Source organism: Oreochromis niloticus, linkage group LG9, assembly GCF_001858045.2.
Source record: "Oreochromis niloticus isolate F11D_XX linkage group LG9, O_niloticus_UMD_NMBU, whole genome shotgun sequence".
In the NCBI taxonomy this organism is placed as follows: domain Eukaryota; kingdom Metazoa; phylum Chordata; class Actinopteri; order Cichliformes; family Cichlidae; genus Oreochromis; species Oreochromis niloticus.
This window is the reverse complement of record NC_031974.2, coordinates 34,799,433-34,824,245: the sequence shown is the minus strand read 5'-3', so window position 1 is coordinate 34,824,245 and position 24,813 is coordinate 34,799,433. Positions and strand designations below refer to the sequence as shown.

The 24,813-nt window shown below is 45.5% G+C and overlaps 1 protein-coding gene across 1 annotated transcript; it reads left to right on the top strand.

Annotated features, from left to right (window-relative positions):
• The first annotated feature begins 718 nt into the window (after window positions 1-718).
• On the top strand, window positions 719-24,813 carry LOC102079229 (uncharacterized). Its single transcript, XM_005462295.3, has 5 exons — window positions 719-818; window positions 3,511-4,059; window positions 22,364-22,469; window positions 24,282-24,384; window positions 24,558-24,813. Exons 1-5 carry the CDS (start codon window positions 720-722, stop codon window positions 24,811-24,813), a joined length of 1,113 nt encoding a protein of 370 aa, XP_005462352.3. The 5' UTR covers window position 719.

The window sequence follows — 24,813 nt, the reverse complement described above, 5'->3', positions numbered from 1 at the left end:
ACAAATAAAACATTGTACCAAAAATATGTCCATATATATTCCCAAAGCCCAAGTCCTTCTGTATATAGACTCTCAGGAAGAGATACAGTTCTGCTTGAATCAATGAGCCATCCAGTCAGCGGGATTTAAGTCCTGCTGAGCCGATTGTGACCCCCGGGGCCTTATGTTTGACACCCTGATCTTAGAGTGTCACACACTGATTTGTGCCATTTTTTACTTTTTTAATTTTGAAAAGCAATTTATAGCAGACCCAGCCAACAGACCTTTGTGTCTACCATGCACATTACGATCCCATGTCCTTGAGTTACGTGCAGAGATCATGAGCTGGCAGGCAGCCTTCTCTATCTGTAACTGCAGCTTTGTATTTATAGCAGGGCTTCTTAGTGTCTTTCCTTGTTATTTAGAGATCAAGGTGTACCTGCTGCTTTGAGGCTGGACTAAGCTCTGGCTAATGTAGAGTAACCACACCCTTGAAACACTGCGAAACAGGAAGGATTGCTCTTTCCACTATCTACAGTTATCTTGCTACAAGACTTTCTGTTAATGAAATTTGGGTGTGTAAAAGAACAAAGGGGTGGAAGATCAAACAAAGACATTAACAAACGCTATTTATGATCATGGACAAAGCAGAGGAGTTCAGGAGGGCTCTTTGAAGATGTAGTACTGGGAAAGAGAAGAGCTTGGACACGTGTATGTGAATGCTGGTGTTCGAAGTGTTAATGTATGTGAGCCACACCATGGGAGCTGTACTGAGCTGGTTTGCTATTCGTGTTTGTGCTCTGATGCTGCACAGCGGTGATGCACTGAAGAAATGGAGAGTAAGTGCAACCTTTGACCTTTAACAGAATTTAGTATGTGTCAGTGTGGACTAGCCTGATGCTTTAAACAGAAATGTTGTTACAAAGTAACAATGATATGGAGACATATAATGCTTGTGGTTCTTCAAAGAGCTGACAGTGCAGACATGTATGAACAATATGACTGCAGACTGTTATATGGTAGGTCTACTGTGCAGAAAAGCATAAGCAAATTTATTGACCATTACTATGACCTCTGTCTTATCTGTAGCAGAGGCAAAGCAACATAAAGAAGAAGAAGATTGGCTAACATAAGCATTTGATCCAGATATTTTTGAAACTGACCTTAAGTGGCTGCAGACAAGATTCAAGTTTCAAGATTCTTTATTTGTCACCTGCATAGTTATACGAGTACAACATGCAGTGAAATATATCCTGACAAGATCATCGACTGTGCAAAAAAAGGATAGAACAAGTGCAACAGTCTGGAGCCTTCAGCTGCTCCTTGCCTCTGCAATTCACTCCACTAGCTATTCGTACAATTGACTCTCTCCATTTTCAAATACACTTTTTTAAACTAGCTTAGTCAGTCTGGTTGTCTTCCACCTGCCACATAAATCCTCTGTGATACAGTATTTAAAATCCCTTAGTGATTTTAATACTGTAAATGTGTTTTTGACTTCACAGACAGTTTTGTCTGTTGTTGTTTTTGTTGTCTGTAACTTGTCTGATGAGCCTTCAAGATGACCTTGAAGACCTTGAGTGTTTTGAAAGGTGCCTAAAAAAGAAATATTATTAACAGGTTGCAAAGCTTTGCATAGCACAATGCTAGTACCATGCTGAAATGAACGCAGATACACTAAATCAACAAACGAGCATATACAGTTTTACACACAGTTTAGCGGAATACAAAACACTACATTGGTAGTCTTCTTTAGTCAGTGTGGGACAACAGACAGTGGGTTTGTGTCCAGGTCAGTCTTGTTCATACCAAAATCATTCAGTGTGCACCAAAGTTTTCAGATGTGGAGCTGACTGAATATTGTGCAGTTACAATAGGAGCTGTGAAAACAGCAAACAGGAGTGGCACACACACACACACCACACACACACACACACACACACACACACACACACACACACACACACACACACACACACACAGAGTTTTAAAACACCCCAGTTTTTACTGTTATTTATTGCAATTTAAGTCGTTCAGTCCAATGAACAGCTTGGAATGGTACAAAGGTAAGTGTTGAACTGCCAGAGGGTGAAATAAAGGGTAAAGTCACCCAAAACTGAAAATTAATGTATATTTCAGAATTATACAAAAAGGCCTTTTTCAGGGACACAACATGGGTTAACAATTTAAAGCTGCTCTGCAGCAATGGAGGCTGATCAAGCCTTGAAAGCTGGAGCTACTAATTCCTACAAGTCTTCCATCTTTTCTGGATTACTTTCAATCTCTGTCTGCATAAAAGCAGTGTTGGATCACACTGTGGTACCAGACCCTCGTGAGAATCAGTCGAACAGTATTGTACTGGAGAAAGTAGAGTGTTGCAAAAAAAAGGCAATTAACAATGGAAGAGAGACAGACCATCATAACACTTATAAATGTAGGTCTGTCCTACAGAGAAAGTCAAGGTGTCAGTGAGCACAGTTTCCTTCACCATCCAAAGTAACTCAGAAACAAACTGTGACAGGAAGAGGTCTGGCAGACCCAAAGACACAACTGGGAGGACAAGTTTCTGAGAGTTAACAGCCTGTGTGATCGGCGGCTCACAGGACAACAGCTTCAAGCACAGCTTAATAGTGGTTGTAGTAAGAAAGTCTCAGTTTCAACTGTGAAGAGAAGACTTCGAGCTGCAGGTTTGACAGGATGAGTTGCAGCAAGAAAGCCAGACGTCAGAATAAGACAAAGAGGTTTGTCTGGGTCATGAAACACCAGCATTGGACTACTGAAGACTGGAAGAAGGTAATATGGACTGATGGATCATCACGCAGGATCTTTGTACACCGTTGAGTAGGTGAAAGGTTCCACAGTTTGTGGCATCAACTGTCAAACATGGAGAAGGAAGTGTGATGGTCTGGGGCTGTTTGCTGGATCCAGGGTCGCTGACTTGTACAGAGTGAGAGGCTCCCTGAACCAAAACACCACCACAGCATCCTGCAGCACCATGCAGTACCCTCTGGTTGGTCAGCGGTTCATACTACAGCAAGATAATGAGCCAAAACATAAGACCAAGCTGTGCCAGAACCACCTCAGGAAAAAGAACAAGATGGTGAGCTTGAAAACATGGAGTGTCCAGCACAGTCTCCAGACTTTAACCCCATCGAGCTGGTTTGGGATGAACTGGACAGAAGAGTGAAAGCAAAGCAACCTACAAGGTCCACATTTATGGGAACTTCTGCTACAGATATGGGAAGAACTTTGGCAGATATAACAGCTGAACAAAGCTGTGTTTCTGCAATAGAAATCAAATATTTGCCACAAAGGTGGCTACTTTGATGAATTCTTTTTTTTTTGTTTACACTCAAATTGCTTATTTGTACTATGCTTTCATTTTAGGTTGCAATGAGACATTAAACTGCATAGTTTTTAAATAACAAACTGGACCGGTAGTGTATAAATGATAGATATATGTCTGTGTGTGCTAAAGTTGTTCGTGCATTGGTTTGTTTCTCAATCTCATCTTCTTTAATGTCTCCACAGCCACAGGAAGCCCCTGACGACTCTCACAGCCTCTCTGCAGGAATGGAATTAGAGGAGAGGGGGTTTGGTACGGTGTCCCTGAAGTGGTGTGAGCAAAGCAAAAGAGCTGGTGAAACATTTGAGTATTTTGACTCCTGCTCATGGCACAGCGACATCCTGTCAGATTTTAGTGGAGAAGGAGAGGATTCTGTGGACGCTTTGCGGCGACTGGAGGATGCCTACATTTTTCGACAAACAATGGGAGTCAGCGTCTGCAGTGGGCACACTAAGGCTCGACGCAGAGAATCAGTATCAGCAAAGGACAGCCACCGAGATGTCACAGACACTTATGTCAAACCATCTACTTACAGCTTGAAAAAAGGACCAGAAAACTGTGTGGCACCAAATCTTCCTTTGAAACTGAGCAAAAAAGACCTTTTTTCATTTGAGATCCAACCCCATTTAAACACAGAGAAAGTAAAAGAGCAGTGCACTTTACAAACTGTTGTTACAGAGCCATGTAGTCCGCATATTCAAAAGCAACACAAAACAGAGACATTTGATCCAAAGGTAAACACTTCACACACTCAAGTAGTGAAGTTGCTTGTACAGCCTGAGAACAACAGTGGGAACAGACTGAATAGAGACTATGAAACACAGGACAGTACTGTGGAGACACAGCAGCAGCATTATGCACATAAAAACAAGACACATTCACAGAAACAGATTTCACTAGCTGGGCCCACGTCTTCATTTTAGGTTTGACAGCGTTTTAGTAGGTAAAGGTGAATGCTTTGACATGAACTGAGCTGCAGTTTGGGGAAGGCCTCGAAGGGACTGGTGATGGCTCCCGGGCCTGGCAGATCCTCATGTACTAAATAGAAGTGAAGAAGTTGAAGAATGGAGAACAAGGAGGGAGGGAGGGTGAGGCACGTAAACGAGAATGATCAGCTTGCAGAACTGGGAGAACCTATATAGATGACAGCCGGAAGGAGCGTGTTTGGCGTGGTCCTGCTCCTGAAATTCCGATACATAATCTCCAATTAAAAAGAACAGAGAATATGGAGATATGGAGCATATGGAGAAAAGTTAGAAACATGTAACGTTGAGGAGGTAGAAGTACAAAATCCTGACCTGCTCAGCTCTTATATGTATATAACACTTCCTCTTATTCTAAACAGGGAAAACATTTACAGGGTGCAATCAGTGACCAAAGTCAAATACAATGTGGAAAAATGCAAAGTGAAGACAAAACAGACTTATGTGAGAGTGATATAACATGCATGATAAAAAAAGAATAATAATACCACTGCAACATTTCCTACCTTCAGAGATATCAGAAATATGGAAACATCTGACAGTATTTCTACATCACCACATTCTGTCAGCATCAAATCCAAACACCATAGAAGAACATGGCACAAAGACAGTTCATGCATCACAGAATACAAAGTAACAGCTGATACATGCACCCAATCCATAATTCACTGTATTTGCATGTAAGGTGGATATTTGCTGTCCACAAACTCTGTTTGAAGAGATCCTCAGCAAATAACTGTCAGAGAGCTGCCCCTCGGTTTGTACTACTGTAACAGAGCCCCAGGATAAGGCATGGGTGCTGGGTGGACTTTGAGTGTGTAAGCATTACAACCCAGGCAATGATCCTGCATGATTTTTTTCCTCTATCCTTTTTCCATAGAGACCACAGCCTGCTTTCCTTCTGATACCTGCCCTCTAAGGTGTCTGTAGTCCCCGTCAAAGTGGCTCTTCTATGTTGTGCCATACATTTATGGAGTGGGTGTTTAGTTTCTCCCCGTGTTTGCGTGGGTTCTCTCCGGGTACTCCGGCTTCCTCCCACAGTCTAAAAACATGCAGTAGTGGGGATAGGTTAATTGGTCAATCTAAATGGTCCATAGGTGTGAATCTGTGAGTGAATGTGAGTGCGAATGGTTGTCTGTGTCTTTATGTGTTAGCCCTGCGACAGACTGGCGACCTGTCCAGGGTGTACCACGCCTCTCGCCCTATGACAGCTGGGATAGGCTCCAGCGCCCCCCGCGACCCTGGAAAGGATAAGTGGAAGCGAATGGATGGATGGATGGATGGATGGTGTTTAGTTTCTCCAAGAAGAAGTCTGTAGAATTCTAAGCACTCCTCACTGCACTTCAGAGCATACACTGTTGCTTAGTTTGTGTTTGGGAAATTTGTCCTTCGCATGAACCAGTTGTTGCCTGAGTGTGTGGCTGGGTCTGATGTGCACTGGGATGACGTGCTTGGAGAAGATTCTCCCGAGTTTCTCTGACAAACCTGCTACATGAGGAATGACAGTGTTGTTCCATTTGTCATTCTGTTTCTCACTAGTTGGTGTCTGACCTTCTTTCATGTGCATCTTTGCACAGTTGGGGTTGTTGTGAAAATTCAGTGCATCTGCTCCAGGCCCAGGAACGTCAACAGCACCTGTACAACACAGGACTGTGGGAATTTTACTGGGAGAAAAAGTGCTTGTATTACTCCCTTCTTCTAGTTCAAAGTTGCTCACCGAGTGGCAAAGACCCTTTGTGGTTACATGGTGAGTGGGCAACGTCGCATATGAAGTGGTACGGTCACAAAGCTATCACCTCGAAGTCCTAAAAGCATGGAAAGAGGCTGAAACTGCATCTCTGGTGAGCCTGGTTAAGGAGATATATGAGTTGAGGCAGGAGGTGCTAAATTCCACCACTGCTGCCTCTCTCTGTTGTAATAACCATCTTACACAGGGCCAGAGAGTAGATGTTGCTGCACTGCAACAGTGGCTTGCTGATGTGTTCTCCCCCTTCTCCGGCCATAACAGTCTCATAGAGAACGATTGTGAAACACGGCCTGGAAAGATGTGCTGTTCAAGACCCTACAGGTTACTTGAACATAAAAGGCAAATTTTTCAGAGAGAACTGGCTGAAATGCTGAAATTGGGGTGATAGAAGACTCAACAGTGCATGGTTTAGCTCCATAGTTCTTGTGGTAAAGAAAGATGGGTCTATACCAGGGATGTCAAACTCCAGTCCTTGAGGGCCAGTGTCCTGAAACTTTTACGGTGCGTTCACACCGAACGCGATAGAGGCGGCCAGAGCGTCAGGTTTACATGTAAAGTCAATGGAAAGAGTGCGATGACACGCGATTGCGCGTCCGGCGAAAATTCAGAAGCAGATTTGCGTCGCGAAAACGCCAAAACTCGTGAAACGCGCGTCAGTGTAGCGCGTGTGGCGCGTTTGACTCGCGAAAAAAACCCACGCGCGTTAGTTTTTGTGTTGCGTTTTGTGCATACGCGTGTTTCGCCTCTACCGCTCGAGTTGGAAAATCTGAACTCCGGCGTCAATTCGCGCCGCGACAACCAATCAGGAGGCTGGTGACGTGGCTCTGACCTAGGTACTGACACGTACTGTCCCGCTATTTTCCCACTGATGTACAAATACCTTTCCGCCAACAAGATAATGTGTTTATTCAGAGGACATCTGCAGGAGAAAGTGGAAGAGCCTCAGGGACACATATAATAAGGAGAAGAGGACAGAGAAGGAGAAGAGGAGTGGGTCTGCAGCAGGATCGGGGAAGAGATGGAAGTTCTTCGCGGTCATGGGGTTTCTGGACCCCTTCCTCACCCCGCGGGAGACTAGCAGCAATATGGTGCGGACCGTGGAGAACTTCCCCCCCGAGGACCAGGGACAGCCCGGAGAGGCAGCAGGGGAGTGTCAGTCAGAAGGACAAGGTTTACAGTGAATTAATGTAGGCAGTTAATTTATGCGTGTTGTCATATTTTGTTTATTAATAAAACAGTATACAGTGGTCCCGCTGTTCACCCGTCACATTTCGCTGATTTTTGTTATTGCACCGTACAGCTTTCAACAATGTGCATTGCATTCTGCAGCCTGATTGACAAATCTCCTCCGTGTCGTGTCTCCTGCGCTTGCCAAACTTATCATGTTTGGTTTTGATAACCACCACGTCCAATAGAAAAAACAGCACAAAAACACTCATAACTATGACCCTCATTCGGAGATACACACCTGCACCGCGAGGGGAAAAGGCGCACGAAAGTGGCGCGCAGACGGAGAAAAAGCACAGCATAATAAAACTTCCTCCCACATTCCTCCCACATTTCCGGTTCACGCGCGTCAAAATATGCAATTTTGACGCGCGATGGATTTTTCTTGGACACGCGTTGAGGTGCGAATATGCACGCGTCAAATTAGGGGCGTTTGGGGCGTTTTCGCTCACGTCTATCGCGTTCGGTGTGAACGCACCGTTACATGTCACCCTACTGCATCACACCTGAATAAAATTAGTAGATCATCAGCAAAACTCTATAGAGCTCTACTGCATGTTGAAATGGCAACCCCTAACCCTACCCAAGTAATTTAAATAAATGTAACTAAATAAAGTAAAAGTATTTGGCAAAATGTACTCCTAAAAGTACTTTAACTGCACCATGTTCATTCACTCTTGAGCTGCTGCAACATGAATCAAATGGCTAAACTGGCACCTCAGCATGCAGTCAAGTTCTATAGAGCCTTGCTAATGACCTACTAATTTTATTCAGGTGTGTTGGAGCAAGGACACATTGAAAAGTTTCGGGACACCGGCCCTCAAGGACTGGAGTTTGACACCCATGGTCTACGTTTCGACTAACGCAAGGTCAATAAGGTGTCACAGTTTGATGCCTACCACATACCCCGGGTCGATAAGCTCCGGGACAGGTTGGGCATGGCTTAGATTTCATTGTCTGGAGAGTCCAAGGAAAAAACGGCCTTGTCCACGCCGTACGGCTTGTACCAATTTATGACTCTTCCGTTCGGCTTGTTCAGAACCCCTGTCAGCAGCACCTCACGGACCAGGCCACTGCTCCACGCACCTAACTTTCCCTCCCTTTTACTCTGCAGATGCACGCCTCGAACAGAGGGCTGGGGGCCGTTTTGTCCTAGTAGGTAAGGGGGGGGGGGGGGGGGGGGGTTGTCTGCCCAGTTCTATACACTAGCCGCAAACTGACAGAGCGGGAGAGTAAATACAACACATTGGATGAGGAGTGACTGGTGATCTGGTGGGCGGTGGACTCTCGTCATTGTTTCCTCCTGTGACGCTTATTCACCCTCTGCTCAGATCATGCCCCACTGCAGTAGCATAAAGTATGCCAATGCCTGGATCACCCAGTGGTATCTGGCTTTACAGCCCTTTAAATTCAAGGTGGTCCAGAGGCTGGGGGTGCAGATGGCTGTGGCTGATTTCCTCTCCCGCTTGTGGAGGGGACTAGGTTCGGCTGGATGGCTTCACTGGGCGGTGTCTGAGTCAGGCAGAGGGAGTGCGTGACGGGAATGTTGTTTATGGCTCCACTGCAGGGGAGGGTTGGTGCAGCAAGCGCCAGAGACAGTGCCAAGGAGGCTGGTAGAGCATCTGCACCTCATTGAGTAATCACATCTAACCCTTTTTCAGTGACACCGGGACCTGAAGAGAGAGGGATGTGATGACTGCTGAAAAGCTGTCAGGCCAGAGACAAAACATCTGAACAGAACATCAACTCTGTTAGTTATAATAAAAAGCTTTGTATGAGCACATTGAGTGTTGCAAGTACTGACTGGGGTTAGAAGTGGTGCTGAAACCCAGCTCGCAATGTTGGATCCGCTGCCTGCGTATTATAGCATCTACCTTACTGTCACGGAAATTGAATTGAATTGAATTTAACTAGGGAGCCCACGGCACATCCATGTTTATATCTGTTGTATTATAAATATGTGATGGGGAGGCAGAGATCTAGAGTGCAAATCTGATTGGGGTAAAGCTGGTTCTGTTTTGTAAAGAGATGTCTGCTGTAGTCATTTTCTGACAGTCTTTACTTGTATACCTAAAACCAAGGCAGTAAAAGTGAGACTACATCAAAACACACTATTCAAATATTCATGCAGGTGGGAGAGGCTTTTGAGGTATTAGCTGCATAGCAGTGATAGGAAATGTCTTTGAAACACTTTAATAATGAACATAATCATTTAATGACCCAGCGATGGTATATGCAAAGAGAAGAGAATTGGTCCAAGCATTAAACTTTGAGGGACTCCATAATTATTAGCTCCCTTATGAAAATTACACATTTCTGAAGTATTTCCTAAGCACTGTTAAACAGAGTAAGGAGTTTTTCACATAACTTTTGCAAAAATCTTAGTTTTATTTTGGATGCTTACTTGAAGGAAGCCCAATTAGGATAACCACATGTTTTAAGAGCTTCCTTTACATGTGTGTGTTCCTTCTTTTTCCCTTCAGGCTGCCCGGTGTTGTAGGGTCCTAATTACTCCAAGTTTGTGTTCCAGAGGGTGATGGGAGTCAAAGAGGAGGTACTGGTCCGTGTGTGTGGGCTTCCGGTAAACTTCGATGTTGAGGTTGCCATTCTCTTCAATGTGCACGGCGCAGTCCAGGAAAGGCAAACAGTTATGCTTTGTGTCTTCCCTGGTGAACTTGATGTTTTTATCCATGGCGTTAATGTGCGCAGTGAAGGATTCAACTTCTTGGGCTTTGATTTTGAACCAGGTGTTGTCTACATATCTGTGCCAGTGGCTGGGTACTCTCCCTTTAAAAGAGCCAAGAGCCTTTCTTTCCACTTTTTCCAAGTAAAGGTTGGCTACAATAGGTGACACCGGGGAGCCCATAGCACAACTATGTTTGTGCCTATAGAAACCCTCGTTGTATTTGAAGTATGTTGTGGTAAGGCAGAGGTCTAACAGTGTGCAAATCTGATCGGAGGTGAAGTTGGTCCTGTCTTCCAAGGAGCTGTCTTCTTGTAGTCGTTTTCTGACAGTCTCCACTGCTTCCGTGGTGGGTATGCAAGTGAAGAGAGAGACTACATCAAAGGACACCATGGTTTCATCTGGATCCAGGGTAAGTTTCTGGACCTTGTCGGTGAAGTCGTGGAGTTCTTGATGTGATGTGGGGTGTTCCCCACAAGAGGTGCTAGGATGGTAGCAAGGTGTTTCGAGATGTTGTAAGTGGCTGAGTTTATGCTACTGACAATGGGTCTGAGTGGGACCCCTTCTTTGTGGACCTTAGGAAGTCCGTAAATGCAGGGTATGGCATCCCCTGGGTATAGGCGATGATATGTAAGGCGGTCAATGATTTTGTCCTTTTCAAGGTCTTGCAGGCAAGCTATAACTTTCTTTTTGTAGCTGCTTGTGTGGTCTTGTTTTAAGGCTTCATAGGTATTGTTGTCACTAGGGATGGGTACCGGTGTCCGGTGCCATGACGGCACCGGTTCTGACATAAACGGTAGTAACCAGACCGAAAAGCAGCGCACATTTCGGTGCTTTTGTTTCCCTGAGCCAATTCTAGCCAATCATTTTACGTTTCCGAGGATAGTAGGCGGGGCCAGGTACGTACGTTCTTTTAGAGCAGAGCTACAGATTAAAAATGCCCAAGGCGAAGCGATCAAAAGTCTGGCTGTACTTCACAGCAAAAGATGCAAACTCAGCAGCCTGCAACAAGTGCTTTAAGCTGATACTGTGATACTGTCAAAGGAGGTAACACCTCACATCTGATGAAACACCTGGCGATGCATAGCGTTTTTTTTTTAAAGCCGTGAAATGCGCCGTATTTGATAGCTTGCTGCGAGACCTTACACCGAGCACATCTACTGCGGGTGTGGTGCCTGTTATCGGACCCGGAGTTAGTAACATCCCCCAAGAACCTGAAGAGTAGAGTCCTGGCCCCTAGCCCTGTCAGCGTAGCAGAAATGATGAGGATGATGATGGCAGCAGCAGCTGTTCTTCTCTGCATGAGTAGCTTCATGTTGTTCATGTGTAATTTACGTTGAGTAGGCTAACCACATTATTACATTAATGCATGTAAGGTGAACTAGCAAACACCGTCGTAGTTACATGCGGCTGTCTTCTTGTTTGATGGCAGATACTCCCTTCACCCTGGCCAAAAAGGCTAAAATGACCAAAGAAAAAGTGGAAAACAGTTAAACATGAGAGGTTTTTGGACAAAGTTTGTGTTTTTTCCATTGTTTAAGCACTGCTTCCAGCCAAGAGTGAGACCATATATGCCCTATAGCTGCAGAAAAGGCTTACATTGTTATCTTTTTACAAAAAAACAGCTAAACATGAGAGGTTTTTGGACCAAGTTTGTGTTTTTTCCATTGTTTAAGCACCAGTTCGAGCACCGTTTAAGCACCGGCACCGTTTCAAAAGTACCGGTTTGGCACCGGTATCGGATAAAACCTAAACGATACCCATCCCTAGTTGTCACTGAGGAGAGTAGTGATCTTTGTGTGGTAATCTGTTGTATTTAGGACCACGGTGCACCTTCCTTTGTCAGCCGGTAATATGGTGATGCTATGGTCTTTGCTCAGGGAAGCGACGGCCTACTTTTCTTGTATTGTGAGCAGGGATGGGTACCGGTATTTCAGTGCTTTATTTCGGTGCTTTTTTTTTCTTGAGATGTCATACACTTTGGATTCTAGCCAATCATTTTACCTTTCCAAGGATAGTAGGCGGGCCCAGGTACGTACGTTCTTTTAGAGCAGAGCTACAGATTAAAAATGCCCAAGGCAAAGCGGTCAAAAGTCTGACTGTACTTCACAGCAAAAGATGCAAACTCAGCAGCCTGCAACAAGTGCTTTAAGGTGATACTGTGCAAAGAAGGTAACACCTCGAATCTGATGAAACACCTGGCGACGCATAGCGTTTTTTTAAAAGCCGAGAAATGCGCCGTATTTGATAGCTTGCTGCGAGACCTCACACCGTGCACATCTACTGCGGGTGTGGTGCCTGTTATCGGACCCGGAGTTAGCAACATCCCCCAAAAACCCAAAGAGGAGAGTCCTGGCCCCTAGCCCTGTCAGTGTAGCAGAAATGATGACGGATGATGATGGCAGCAGCAGCCGTTCTTCGCTGGGCGAGTAGCTTAATGTTGTTCGTGTGTAATTTACGTTGAATAGGCTAACCACGTTATTAAATTAATGCACGTAAGGCAAACTAGCAAACACCGTCGTAGTTACATGTGGCTGTCTTCTTGTTTGATAGAGTGATACCATATATGTCCTATAGCTGCAGAAAAGGCTCACATTGTTATCTTTTTACAAAAAAAACTAAACATGAGAGATTTTTGGACAAAGTTTGTGTTTTCCATTGTTTAAGCACCGGTTCCAACCAAAGGAGGTGTGTTGTATCAACAGAAAAGGCTAACTTGGTTATCATTTTGCAGAAAAAACGAGACTGCTAAAAATAAAAACATAAGAGGTTTTTGGACAAAGTTTGTGTTCTCCATTCTTTAAGCACCGGTTCGAGCACTGTTTAAGCACCGGCACCATTTCAAAAGTACCGGTTTGGGACCGGTATCGGATAAAACCTAAACGATGCCCATCCCTAATTGTGAGGTTAGACGGAGGGACTTTGGCACTGGAGAGGGTGGCTGAAACTTTCATCCTGATTTGCTCTGCTTCTGTTTGTGATAATTTATTGATCTGTACGGTGGTTTCTGTGGCTGTGATGAGGTCTACTATGGGCAACTGTTGCGGCAAAATGGCAAAATTGAGTCCTTTGGCTAATACTTTCTTTTCAATTTCATTGAGATTCCGGTCGGAAATGTTCTTCACCCATTTTTCCTGACTGTCCTCAGGTGTGTGTTCTTCTCTGTGTTGTGTAAGTTCTGACTGAGTGAATGTTTTTGATAGCAAAATTTCGAAGTTCCTGCACTGTCTTTCTTTTCCTTTAGAGTGTTGGGCCCACTGAGCCTTGTCTACAAACTTGCCATGCGTATATGAAGTGGCTGTTTGGTCTCTCCAATGTAGAGGTCTGGGCATTCCTCGCTACACTGCACAGCATACATCAACATTGTCATCCCCTATGTACCTAGTGTATCAGAAAAACTCAGGAGAGTTTTCTCCAAGCACAACATCCCAGTTTACTTCAGACCCAGCAACACACTCAGACACAAACTGGTTCATCCCAAAGACAAAACTCCTAAACACAAACTTAACAATGTAGTGTACGCTGTACAGTGCAGCGAGGAATGCCCAGACCTCTACATCGGAGAGACCAAACAGCCACTTCATACGCGCATAGCACAACATAGAAGAGCCACCTCCACGGGACAAGACTCAGCAGTTCATCTGCATCTAAAGGACAAAGGTCACTTTTTCGTAGATGCCAATGTTCACATTTTGGACAGAGAGGACAGATGGTTTGAAAGAGGAGTAAAAGAGGCCATCTATGTCCACTGTGAATGGCCATCTTTGAACAGAGGGCGTGGCTTACGACACCAACTGTCTGCCATCTATAATCCAGTTTTGAGATCCTTCCCAGACGCCTTAATGCCCACTCACACCCCAGGCCATCTGACCTCAGGAAATCACATGATAGGGTGGGGCTAGATTTCACAATGAGCTCACCCGAAACCCTGGCTGATTGTGACCCACACCCGCTTTCACACTTTGGCTCATGTGATTAGGTAGAGGATCATTAGGGGGTCCTTTTGTCCCTCTCGGTGGGGAAACGCCCACAGGGCTTAAATCTGGGACTCTCGACCATTTGACTCTAGAACTGAAGAAGCTTCTTGGATGAGAGGTGAAACGTCTTCAAGGAACTTAAAGAAGTCCAGACGCTTTTCTTTCCAAGCTCCGTAGACTACGATGACCTGGATGACTGAGAACCTTCACAGACATGTTCTTGGTATTGTTAATTAAGCCAGAGAACCAGGATGTTCTTGCATCTTTCAGTCGGTTGAGCAAGATTAAAAACTTCTTCATGCTCTCATAAGATAAGATAAGATAAGATAAGATAACCTTTATTAGTCCCACACGTGGGAAATTTGTTTTGTCACAGCAGGAAGTGGACAGTGCAAAAGTTATATAGCAAAATTAGAATACAATAAGAATAGAATAGAATAGAATAGAATAGAATAGAAATAAGAATACTGTACACAATTGTAAAGAATAGAATAAAATAAAATAAAATACTATATACAGTAGAATAAATAGAATAAAATATACAATAGGATAAAAATAGAATGCAAATGCTTTATACAACTGAGTAAAAAATACAACTTTTTCAGAAAAAGAGTATTGCACTTAGTGTTATTGCACATGTGTGGATGTGTGTGTTTGATCAGTTGAAGTCTTTGTTGTGGAGTCTGACAGCAGTGGGGAGGAAAGACCTGCGAAGTCTCTCCGTCCCACACCGTGGGTGCTGCAGCCATTGAAGGAGCTGCTCAGGGCTATCACAGTCTCCTGCATGGGGTGGGAGATGTTGTCCATCAGGGATGACAGCTTAGCCACCATTCTCCTGTCACTCACCACCTCCACTGGGTCCAGAGGGCATCCTAGAACAGAGCTGGCCCTTCTGATCAGCCTGTTCAGTCTCTTCCTGTCCCTGGCAGAGATGCTGCCACCCCAGCAGACCACACCAGTCCAGTCCAGTTTGTTGTTCAGATGAACACCAAGGTACCTGTAGCTGTCCACAGTCTCAGTGTCCATACCTTGGATGTTCAGTGGTTGCAGTGGAGGATGTTTGTGCCTGCGGAAGTCTACCACCAGCTCCTTGGTTTTAGTGGCGTTGATCTGGAGGTAGTTCAGCTGGCACCAGTCCACAAAGTCTTGAGTCAGTCCTCTGTACTCCTTGTCGTCCCCATCAGTGATGAGGCCGACTATTGCAGAGTCATCAGAGAACTTCTGCAGGAAGCACTGGGTGGAGTTGTGGGAGAAGTCTGCAGTGTAGATGGTGAAGAGGAACGGAGCCAGAACCGTTCCCTGTGGAGCCCCCGTACTGCAGACGACCCTGTCCGACACACAGCCCTGAGTCCTCACATACTGTGGTCGGTTGGTGAGGTTGTCCAAAATCCAGGTAGTGAGGTGATGGTCCACTCCTGAGTTCTCCAGCTTGTCTTTCAGAACCGAGGAAAGAATAGTGTTGAAGCCACTGGAGAAATCGAAGAACATGATTCTCACAGTGCTCCCAGCGGTCTCCAGGTGCGCGAGGGAACGATGTAGGAGGTGAATGACGGCATCATCCGCTCCAATGCCAGGCTGGTAGGCAAACTGAAGTGGGTCCAGTGATGAGCTCACCAGGTGCCAAAGCTGAGCCAGGACCAGCCGCTCCAGGGTCTTCATCAGGTGGGATGTTAGAGCCACCAGCCTGTAGCTGTTGAGGTCCTTGGGGCGTGAAGTCTTTGGCACTGGCACAACACAGGAGGTTTTCCAGAGCTGTGGGACTCTCCCCAGCCTCAGGCTCAGGTTGAAGAGGTGCTCCATCACACCACACAGTTGGTCCGCGCAGGACCTGACGACCCTCGAGCTGATGCCATCTGGACCCGCTGCCTTCCTGGCTTTAATCCTCCTCAGTTCCCTCCTAACCTGGGTGGTTGAGAGAGACCGGCTGGAGCCTTGTGTTGAGTGTGTATTGGATGCTGTTGTTGGGGGTGGGGAGGGGTGAGCAGGGTGAATAGAGGAGGTGTGAAGTGTCTGAGGTGTCAGAGGTGGAACAGCAGCAGTGGGGGTGGGTGAGTCTGCAGCCGATGTTGGAGACTGCCTCATGGCTGAATCAAATCTGTTGAAGAAATGATTCAGTTCATTTGCCCACCTCACATCCCTCCCAGGCAGAGAGTTCTGATGTTTGTGGCCTGAGATGGTTCTGAGGCCTCTCCAGACTTCACCAATGTTGTTTTACTGAAGCTGGTTCTCCATCTTCTGCCTGTAGCTGTCCTTCCCATTCCTTATCAGTCCCCTCAACTCTCTCTGCACCCTTTTCAACTCCTCTTTGTCTCTGGATTTGAAGGCCCTCCTCTTCTGCTTGAGGACGGCTTTGATTTCTGGGGTAATCCAAGGTTTGTTGTTGGAGAAACACCGTACAGTCCTGGTAGGTACGGTGTTATCCACACAGAAATTAATATAGTCAGTAATGCATGTAGTAAGGCTGTCGATGTCCTCTCCGTGGTCGTCACAGATCACCTCCCACACAGTCGACTCAAAACAATCCTTAAGAGCCTCCTCGCTCTCCTCCGACCATCTCTGTACTGTGCGGGTGGCTGGTGGCTCCCTGCGCACTAAGGGCTCATACACAGGGACAAGGTGCACCAGGTTGTGATCAGATCTGCCCAGGGGAGGGAGAGGTGATGAACTGTATGCCTCTTCTGCATTGGCATACAGTAAGTCCAGTGTTTTATTGTCTCTGGTTGGGCAGGTCACATACTGGGTGAAGGTGGGCAGTGTGGAGTCCTGTGAGGCATGATTAGACTTAGACTTAGAGCTTTTTATTGTCATTGTGCAGTTTCTTGCACAGCGAAATTGGGTAGCTGGACCACAAAGGTGCTAAAATAAGAAGAAGAGAAACCAATATACAATAAGGCTGAAAAAATAAAAATAAATAAATAAATAAATAAATGAATAACTAGAATAGAATAAAAAGCAGTGTATATGTATACATATGTGAGTGGAACTATATACATGGTGTATGTGTAGGAAACATTGAACAGACTGGGAGCAAAATAATTGCACATGAGCCAAAAATATTGCACAGAACATGGAAAGACTGAGATATTGCACATAGATGATCAACAGCAGTGTCAGGGTGGATGTGTTGGGGAAGTCTTTACACACTCTTAGTTTCCATTAATAGTTCTGACAGCCCACGGGAAGAAGCTGTTCTTTAGTCTGTTGGTTTTGCACCTGATGGATCTGAGCTTTTTTCCAGAGGGCAGGATGTTGAAGAGGTGGTGGTTAGGATGGAGGTGGTCCTTTATAATTGCCCTGGTCTGGAGAGACATCTTGAGCTGGCAATTAAGTCCAGGGAGGGGAGTGGACAGCCGATCACCTTCTCTGCAGTTCTGATGATCCTCTGTAGTCTCTTCTTGTCAGCTGTTGTGCAACCAGGGTACCACACAGGGATGGCGTGCACCAGCACACTCTCGATAGTGGCATGATAGAAGGACACTAGGAATTCAGTCTGCAGCCTGTTCCATCTCAGAACCCTCAAGAAATGGAGGCGCTGCTGGGCTTTCTTTACTAGGGCCGATGTGTTTGTGGACCAGGATAGGTCCTCGGATATGTGGGTGCCGAGGAACTTAAAGGAGGACACCCTCTCCACATAGTCACCTTTTATGGAGAGGGGGGGAGGATCAGTCCTTGTTTTGCGGAAGTCCATGACCACTTCCTTTGTTTTCTTGGTGTTTAGGGTGAGGTTATTGTAGTTACACCATTCTGACAGCCGCTGGACCTCATCCCTGTAGCCGGTGTCATCATCGTTGGTGATGAGCCCCATCAGAGTGGTGTCGTCTGCAAATTTGATGATGATGTTACAGGGGTGCGTAGGGGTGCAGTCACTGGTGTAGATGGTGTATAATAGTGGACTCAGCACACATCCCTGTGGTGAGCCAGTGCTGAGCGACAGGGTGGATGATTGCTGGTTGCCAACCTTGACTGATTGTGAACGGTCTGTGAGGAAGTTTCTGATCCATGCACATGTGGAGGGGGGGAAGTCCAAGTTTACCAGCTTGTCTATAAGAATGTCTGGGATGATAGTATTGAAGGCCGAGCTGAAATCAACGAAGAGCATCCTTACTGATGTCCCAGGATTCTCCAGGTGATGCAGAGCGGAGTGGAGAGCAGTGGAAATTGCATCCTCTGTGGACCTATTTGCCTTGTAGGCAAACTGGTGGGGGTTGAAGCTGGGTGGGAGGCAGTCCTTTATGTGTTTTACGACCAGCTTCTCAAAGCACTTTGCAACCACTGGAGTCAGTGCGATGGGTCTGTAGTCACTGAGGCTACTGATGGTGGTGGACTTGGGGAGTGGGACTATTGTTGATGATTTCAGGCAGTGAGGGACAGTGGCATGTGTCAGGGAGAGGTTGAATAGTCTGGTGAACACAGGAGCCAGCTGGTTGGCGCAGGCTTTGAGCACTCTACCAGGTATTCCGTCGGGGCCAGCAGCTTTCCTCTGATTCACTGCTCTGAACACATTGCGGACCTGATGTTGTTGGAGGCTAAATGTGTGGGGGCTGTGCTCAGAGGACGCTGTGGGCAGGGTGGTGTGCATGGTGGGGGTGACTGCAGTTTTCTCGAAGGGGGCAAAAAAGTGGTTAAGTTCCTCCGCTAATGAGATGTCCATATTATCTATATTTGTCCCATTGCCTTTGTAATTGGTGATGTGTTTCAGGCCCTTCCATACCTTCCTGGAGTTGTTATCAGAGAGGTGATCTGATAGCTTGTTTGAGTAGTCCAGTTTTGCTGCTCTGATGCCTTTTTTAAGGTCTGCTCTTGCTCTGCTGTACATGTCCTGGTCCCCAGATTTGTATGCAGAGTTGCGTGCCTTTAACAGTGCCTGAACCTTGCTTGTCATCCAGGGTTTACGGTTGGGGTAGACCCGGACCCGCTTTTCTTTGGTGACAGTGTCCATGCAGTGTTTGATGTAACCCAGCACTGCGGTTGTGTGAGTCTCTAGGTCATCCTGTTCAAAGACACTCCACTCTGTGATAGCAAAACAGTCCTGCAATTGAGCGAGAGCTTCCTCAGAAATGGTGTTAATGGTTCTGATGGTGTGCTTTGTCCTTTTCCTGAGTGGTGTGTATGCCGGGACAAGGAGTATGGAGAGGTGGTCGTACATGCTCAGGTGGGGGAGGGGAACAGATCTGTAGGCTTGCTTAATATTTGAGTAAACATGATCCAAGGTGTTATTTCCTCTCGTAGGGCATTTCACATGTTGTACAAATTTAGGCAGCACAGTTCTTAAGCATGCTCTGTTGAAATCCCCTGCAATGATGTGTACTCCCTCTGGGTATGTCCGTTGCTGTTCGGAGATAATGTCGTGCAGGTATGCAAGGGCTGAGCTAGTATTAGCGTCTAGTGGTATGTAGACTGCTGTTATTAGCACTGCAGGCATTTCTCTTTGCAAGTAGAAAGGTCTGCACATGACAGACATTGCCTCTATGTCCGGGGAGCAGACTGTGGTGATGATCTTAGTGTTTGTGCACCAGTTGTTATGTGTGTAAATGCACAAACCTCCTCCTCTGCTTTTTCCCGCTGTAGACTTTCTGTCGCTGCGGTGCATTGTGCGGCCCGCTAGCCGCACGTAGGCGTCGGTAATTCCCTCTCAGAGCCATGTCTCCGTGATGACCAGGACACAGCAGTCGCGGACAATTGGCTGTGCGGCAAGAAGTAGGTTCAGTTTGTCTATTTTGTTGATGACCGACCGTGCGTTGGTCAGAAAGATGCTCGGGAGCGGTGGTTTGAAAGGCTGCCTCTTTAGCCTGGCTAGCAGGCCCAACCGGCATCCCCGCTTTTGTTTGCATTCCTTCCGCCGCCTGCGTTTCTTGGAAGAGCCGATAACAATCCACGGAGCACCCGGTGTTCTCGCTATCTCCGGCGGGATGTTGTGCACCCTCTGATAATCACTGGTAATGGGGATCTGGCTGTTATATCTGATCTTGCATAATTCCAGATGGTTGTAGGAAAATTTGGCTTCACAATAAGGAAAACAAAAGAAGAAGAAAAAGAGGAGAAACAAAAAAGAAAGGCACCTAAGTGGAGAGCATAGAGCCGCTGCGTCTGTGCACGCCGCCATCTTGTTTTACATTTTACAGCAAGTAAAAGATTAAAGTCCCCTGATATTACGAGAAGGGCTCTCGGAGATTGTGTTTGCAGTCTGCTGACCACAGAGTGGAGAGAGTCACAGGCTGCATCCGCGTTGGCCGAGGGGGGGGGGCATACGCTGTTATCGCAATAACATGCGAGAATTCCCGGGGCAGGTAGTACGGACGCATGCTAACGGCTAACAGCTCAATGTCTCTGTTGCAGAGTTGTTCTTTGACAGTGATGTGCCCAGGGTTACACCATCTGTCATTCACAAACACTGTCAGTCCCCCTCCTTTCCTCTTACCGCTGTCTCTCGTCCTGTCCGCTCACAGCAGCTGGAATCCCAGTAGTGTCACGCTCGTGTCCGGAGTTAGCGATGTTAGCCACGACTCCGTTAGCATCATGATGCTACATTGCCGGTACTCCCTCTGTGACCAGGTTAGCGACGTGAACTCATCCATCTTATTGGGCAATGATCTTACGTTTCCAATAATTACAGAAGGAAGAGATGGTCGATAACGGCTCCTTCTCGGGCGACGGCGCTCCTTCCCAGCACGACACCCCTGTCTTTTCTTCCTCAGCTCGCTGGGAATGTCGAGTCTGTCCGCCGGCAGTACCGCTGCAGGACGCAGCGCTGACAGCTGATCCTTACTGTAAACAAAGGATCCCTGCTCTGGGTCCCCAGACACGGGTGAAAAAAGTAGAAAAAAACTGAGAAAAACAACCAGGACTAGCACAAAACGGTAGAACATGGTTGCAGAGTCTAATTACTAATACGTTAGTTATAAAAAATTACGAGAAGAAAAAGATAAGACAGAAAGAAACTCAGAATGAGCAGAGCTGCTGTAACAGGCTGCCGCACACGGGGAGCGCCGGACGAAAAAAACAAAAAAACCCAAAACCTCATAGTGCACAGGTTGGTAGAAAAAGCCTTGTCCAGGTCCCAGCTCACTGGAACAATCGGTAACCCTTCAGCCTTCAACCCACATAAATCACATAAAGTGACTCAGAGAGAAAATAAAGACAACAAAATCTTACACTCAGCTGACTCTTGCTCCCCGATTAATGTTGTTACTGTGTGTGTGTGAGAGTTGTTGTCTGTATTTCTCTACATCTAAGTTTGAACAAATAGTAAGTTGTTTTTGTTTTTGGTTCTCTGTGAAGAAGAGAGAGACTCTTTCTCCTTGTTAATCCTCAGCAGTGGGATAGTGTTCCATTTTGTTGGAATGCTGTCTGCAGTTTTCCTAGTTCAGCCTGACAGATAAAGAGAAGTTTAGGACTGGCATCATTTTGTGGCTTTCTCCTTCACAATACAGAATAAAATGGATCACAATACACAACAGGCTCAGCAAAGACTCACTATACAGTGGCATTAAGCCTGACAGCTGCGGTCTTGAGAGCTAATTCTATGGATAATATTTGTATAATATAATAATAAGCTATTCTCATTAAATTATGTGAGACTAAGCACATAGACATACATTTAAAAAAAAAATTGTACATGACACAACCAGCATATTGGCACAGCTAACTAAAATGACGGACACCAGATAATGACACTTTAAGTAATTAATAAAAACAGTTACATAATTTATTTAAAAATTGTTTAGCATCTTAAATTGGATCTTTTAACATCCGTGGTGACATAACAGACATGCAATGTTCTGTCAGCTGATTTGTACTATGGTCACATGATCTTAGTGAACAGAACAACAGTGACTGTAATGTTAATTCTGGTGATAAAGAGTAAAGTAACACGACCAGGATTTAGCTGATTAAGGTGAAATAACAGAAGAAGCTGCCACCACAATATAGTATAATAATTTCCTATAATTATTACACAAAGAGGGGCTTAGGGCTTTGCTAAAGGGCACCTCAGCAGTGATGCAGAAGAGCTGAGCAGAGAGTATTGCCTGGTGTGAGATTGCAGCAGAGAAAGGAGACGGGTATGAATTTGAATACAAACACCAGTTAATATGTAACTGTGTTAAACAGGGGTTTGCTGCCAAAACAACGATCACCACATCGGCTCACTTACTGACATTTTTCCTGGAGTCTATGTTTCTCTCTAGTCATGGTTTGTCTTTGACAAGAAGCCTGGCCATCCTTTGTTCAGTTTGTGACTCTTACATTGCTCTCTCATCATTTAACCTGCACTCCTCCACAAGTTGTCCTTTCATGTCTTTTGTGTTTTGTTTTTTGATTGTTGTTCAGGTTTGTCCAGTATGTGATGGTTACATGTTAATGATCCTCATCAGGGTGCCAATGAACAGTGATGGTAATAAAACATTAGCTCTATTTCCACAGCTAGATGCTGGAGTCCCCCTGGAGCCCATCAAGGCCCATGACTTCTCCCACAGCACCCCCATCGGCCTTGACTGCTTGGGCAGGAGGAGACAAATCTCTTATTTCTGTAAGTACCGATTCTGGTTCTGCTGGGTTTAGATTCTGGTGTCTTATCATGGCAGCGTTTTTGACTGAGTGTTCGAACCTGTGCAGCTTTGGTCATCAGATCATGTCTCTGTCCACAAAATGTCTATTTATTTCATAATGGGGTGCCTGTCTGAGTGTTTCTGAACTCTGCCAACAGAGACTAATGAGGAATGACTAAGCTTACTTTCTAAATGTACCTGGTTCCTGTTCTTCAGCTTAATTTTAATTTCACAGGGACTTACTGTTATGTAAAGAGGCACTGATGCCAATAATTACAAACACACAAGGCCTCGTACATATTTTCATAATCTCTTTCTAATTATTTTTTTCATCTATCATCTTCCTGAACAGTTGTTTTCCTACAGTTGCCACCATAACTAGGACAATGCAAAATGTAGGAGTAAGAAAACAAAGTTCAGTTGACTTCCATCTGCAGTCTAGTGACCGATTAGAACACGCCCACCACACACCGAAAATGATAGTTCTGCCTAAAATCAGCTGGTTTAAGTCAAATTTAAATTTTAGCATTTTTATAGAAAAACAAACCATCAAGACTGAGTTTAAAAACTTTACAAAAGGCAGAACCCAATGGTGATGAATAGTTACCAAAGTTGTATCCCTACCTCTCAGCCGACAGATTGCTATATGTTTGAAAGTGCATCAGCTCAGTCTCAGCATGTCAGGACCTAGAACCAGAACTCTGTGGAAAGTATTTGTCAGAAAAGGAAATACTGAATTTTCCTTAATGGCATTAGAAAGGGATAAAACAAATGAGAACATATTAGTCAAGACTGAAACTTTATTTCATTTTAAGAGTTCAATACATATGGAATCAGCAACAGTAAATTTCTTGAATATCAGCAGTTAAAATCCAACACACAGAAAAAAATGTAATCCCAGTCAGCTGAACTTAAAAACCCTACATGTTCAAGAGAATGTTTTAATCTTTGTACCCCAAACCTTTATCAAAACTGTTGTCAAAAACTGATGACTCAACAAATGTCTTCATCCACGCAGAACCTCAAACAAGCAACAATTTACACAGTACATAAGTAAAAACACTATAGAGGGCAAAGGATGATCCAAATGACGGGCAGGGATAGCTCAGAGGTAGAGTGGTGGCCCCATGTTTGGAAAGTCGGGGGTTCGAATCCACTGAATGGCTATCCTGAGGTACCCCTGAGCAAGGTACCGTCCCAAAACACTGCTCCCCGGGCGCCCAATGGCTGCCCACTGCTTCACTGAGTGAATGGGAGGAATTTCCCCACGGGGATCAATAAAGTACACATTATTGTTATAAATGGGCATTACACAGTCAAACATGTGCACCCACTGTGTAACTCTGCTGAGGTAGAGCTGCTGTGCTGTATGGTCTTGTATGCTGTTCAGAGGTTCTGGTAGAGGATATGTGAGGACCTGTTCAGCTACCAGTGGATGTGACCCAGCCTCAGCCAGACTGTGCATTTAACTGAAGTAAGTGGATCACCTCTTTAATCACTCGCAGTTCCTACTGTTTCTCTCTAAGAAAACTAACCTCATAGATTGGACATTTAAAATGTATTGTTTAATACAGGAATTTATTTCTAGATGACAATAGTGGAGATAATGTCTGTCTCCTCAAATAATGAATAAATGAATCAATCAGTTCTATTAGTGGGTGTGGTCAGCTGTATGCCTGGCACTTCTGTCATGTATGTGTTTTCGATCTAGTTGTTGTTGTTGGGGGCTGGGTGGGTGGTGTGTGGTCTGGGTCCTTGTGGTGGTGGATGCTGTCCTTGGGCTGACTGGCTAGCTTCTTGGGCAGGGCTTCAGGTGTGGGGCCCTGGTGCCTGGGGTCTCCTGGTGGAGCCCCTGTCTATGGTGGTACTCCAGGGCATTGTCATTGTGGGCCCTGGGTCCATGTTTTTTCTTACGGTGCGTTCACACCGAACGCCGCTACAACCAATCAGGAGGCTGGTGACGTGGCTCTGACCTAGGTACTGACACGTACTGTCCCGCTATTTTCCCACTGATGTACAAATACCTTTCCGCCAACAAGATAATGTGTTTATTCAGAGGACATCTGCAGGAGAAAGTGGAAGAGCCTCAGGGACACATATAATAAGGAGAAGAGGACAGAGAAGGAGAAGAGGAGTGGGTCTGCAGCAGGATTTGGGAAGAGATGGAAGTTCTTCGCGGTCATGGGGTTTCTGGACCCCTTCCTCACCCTGCGGGAGACTAGCGGCAATATGGTGCTGACCGTGGAGAACTTCCCCCCCGAGGACCAGGGACAGCCCGGAGAGGCAGCAGGGGAGTGTCAGTCAGAAGGACAAGCTTTACAGTGA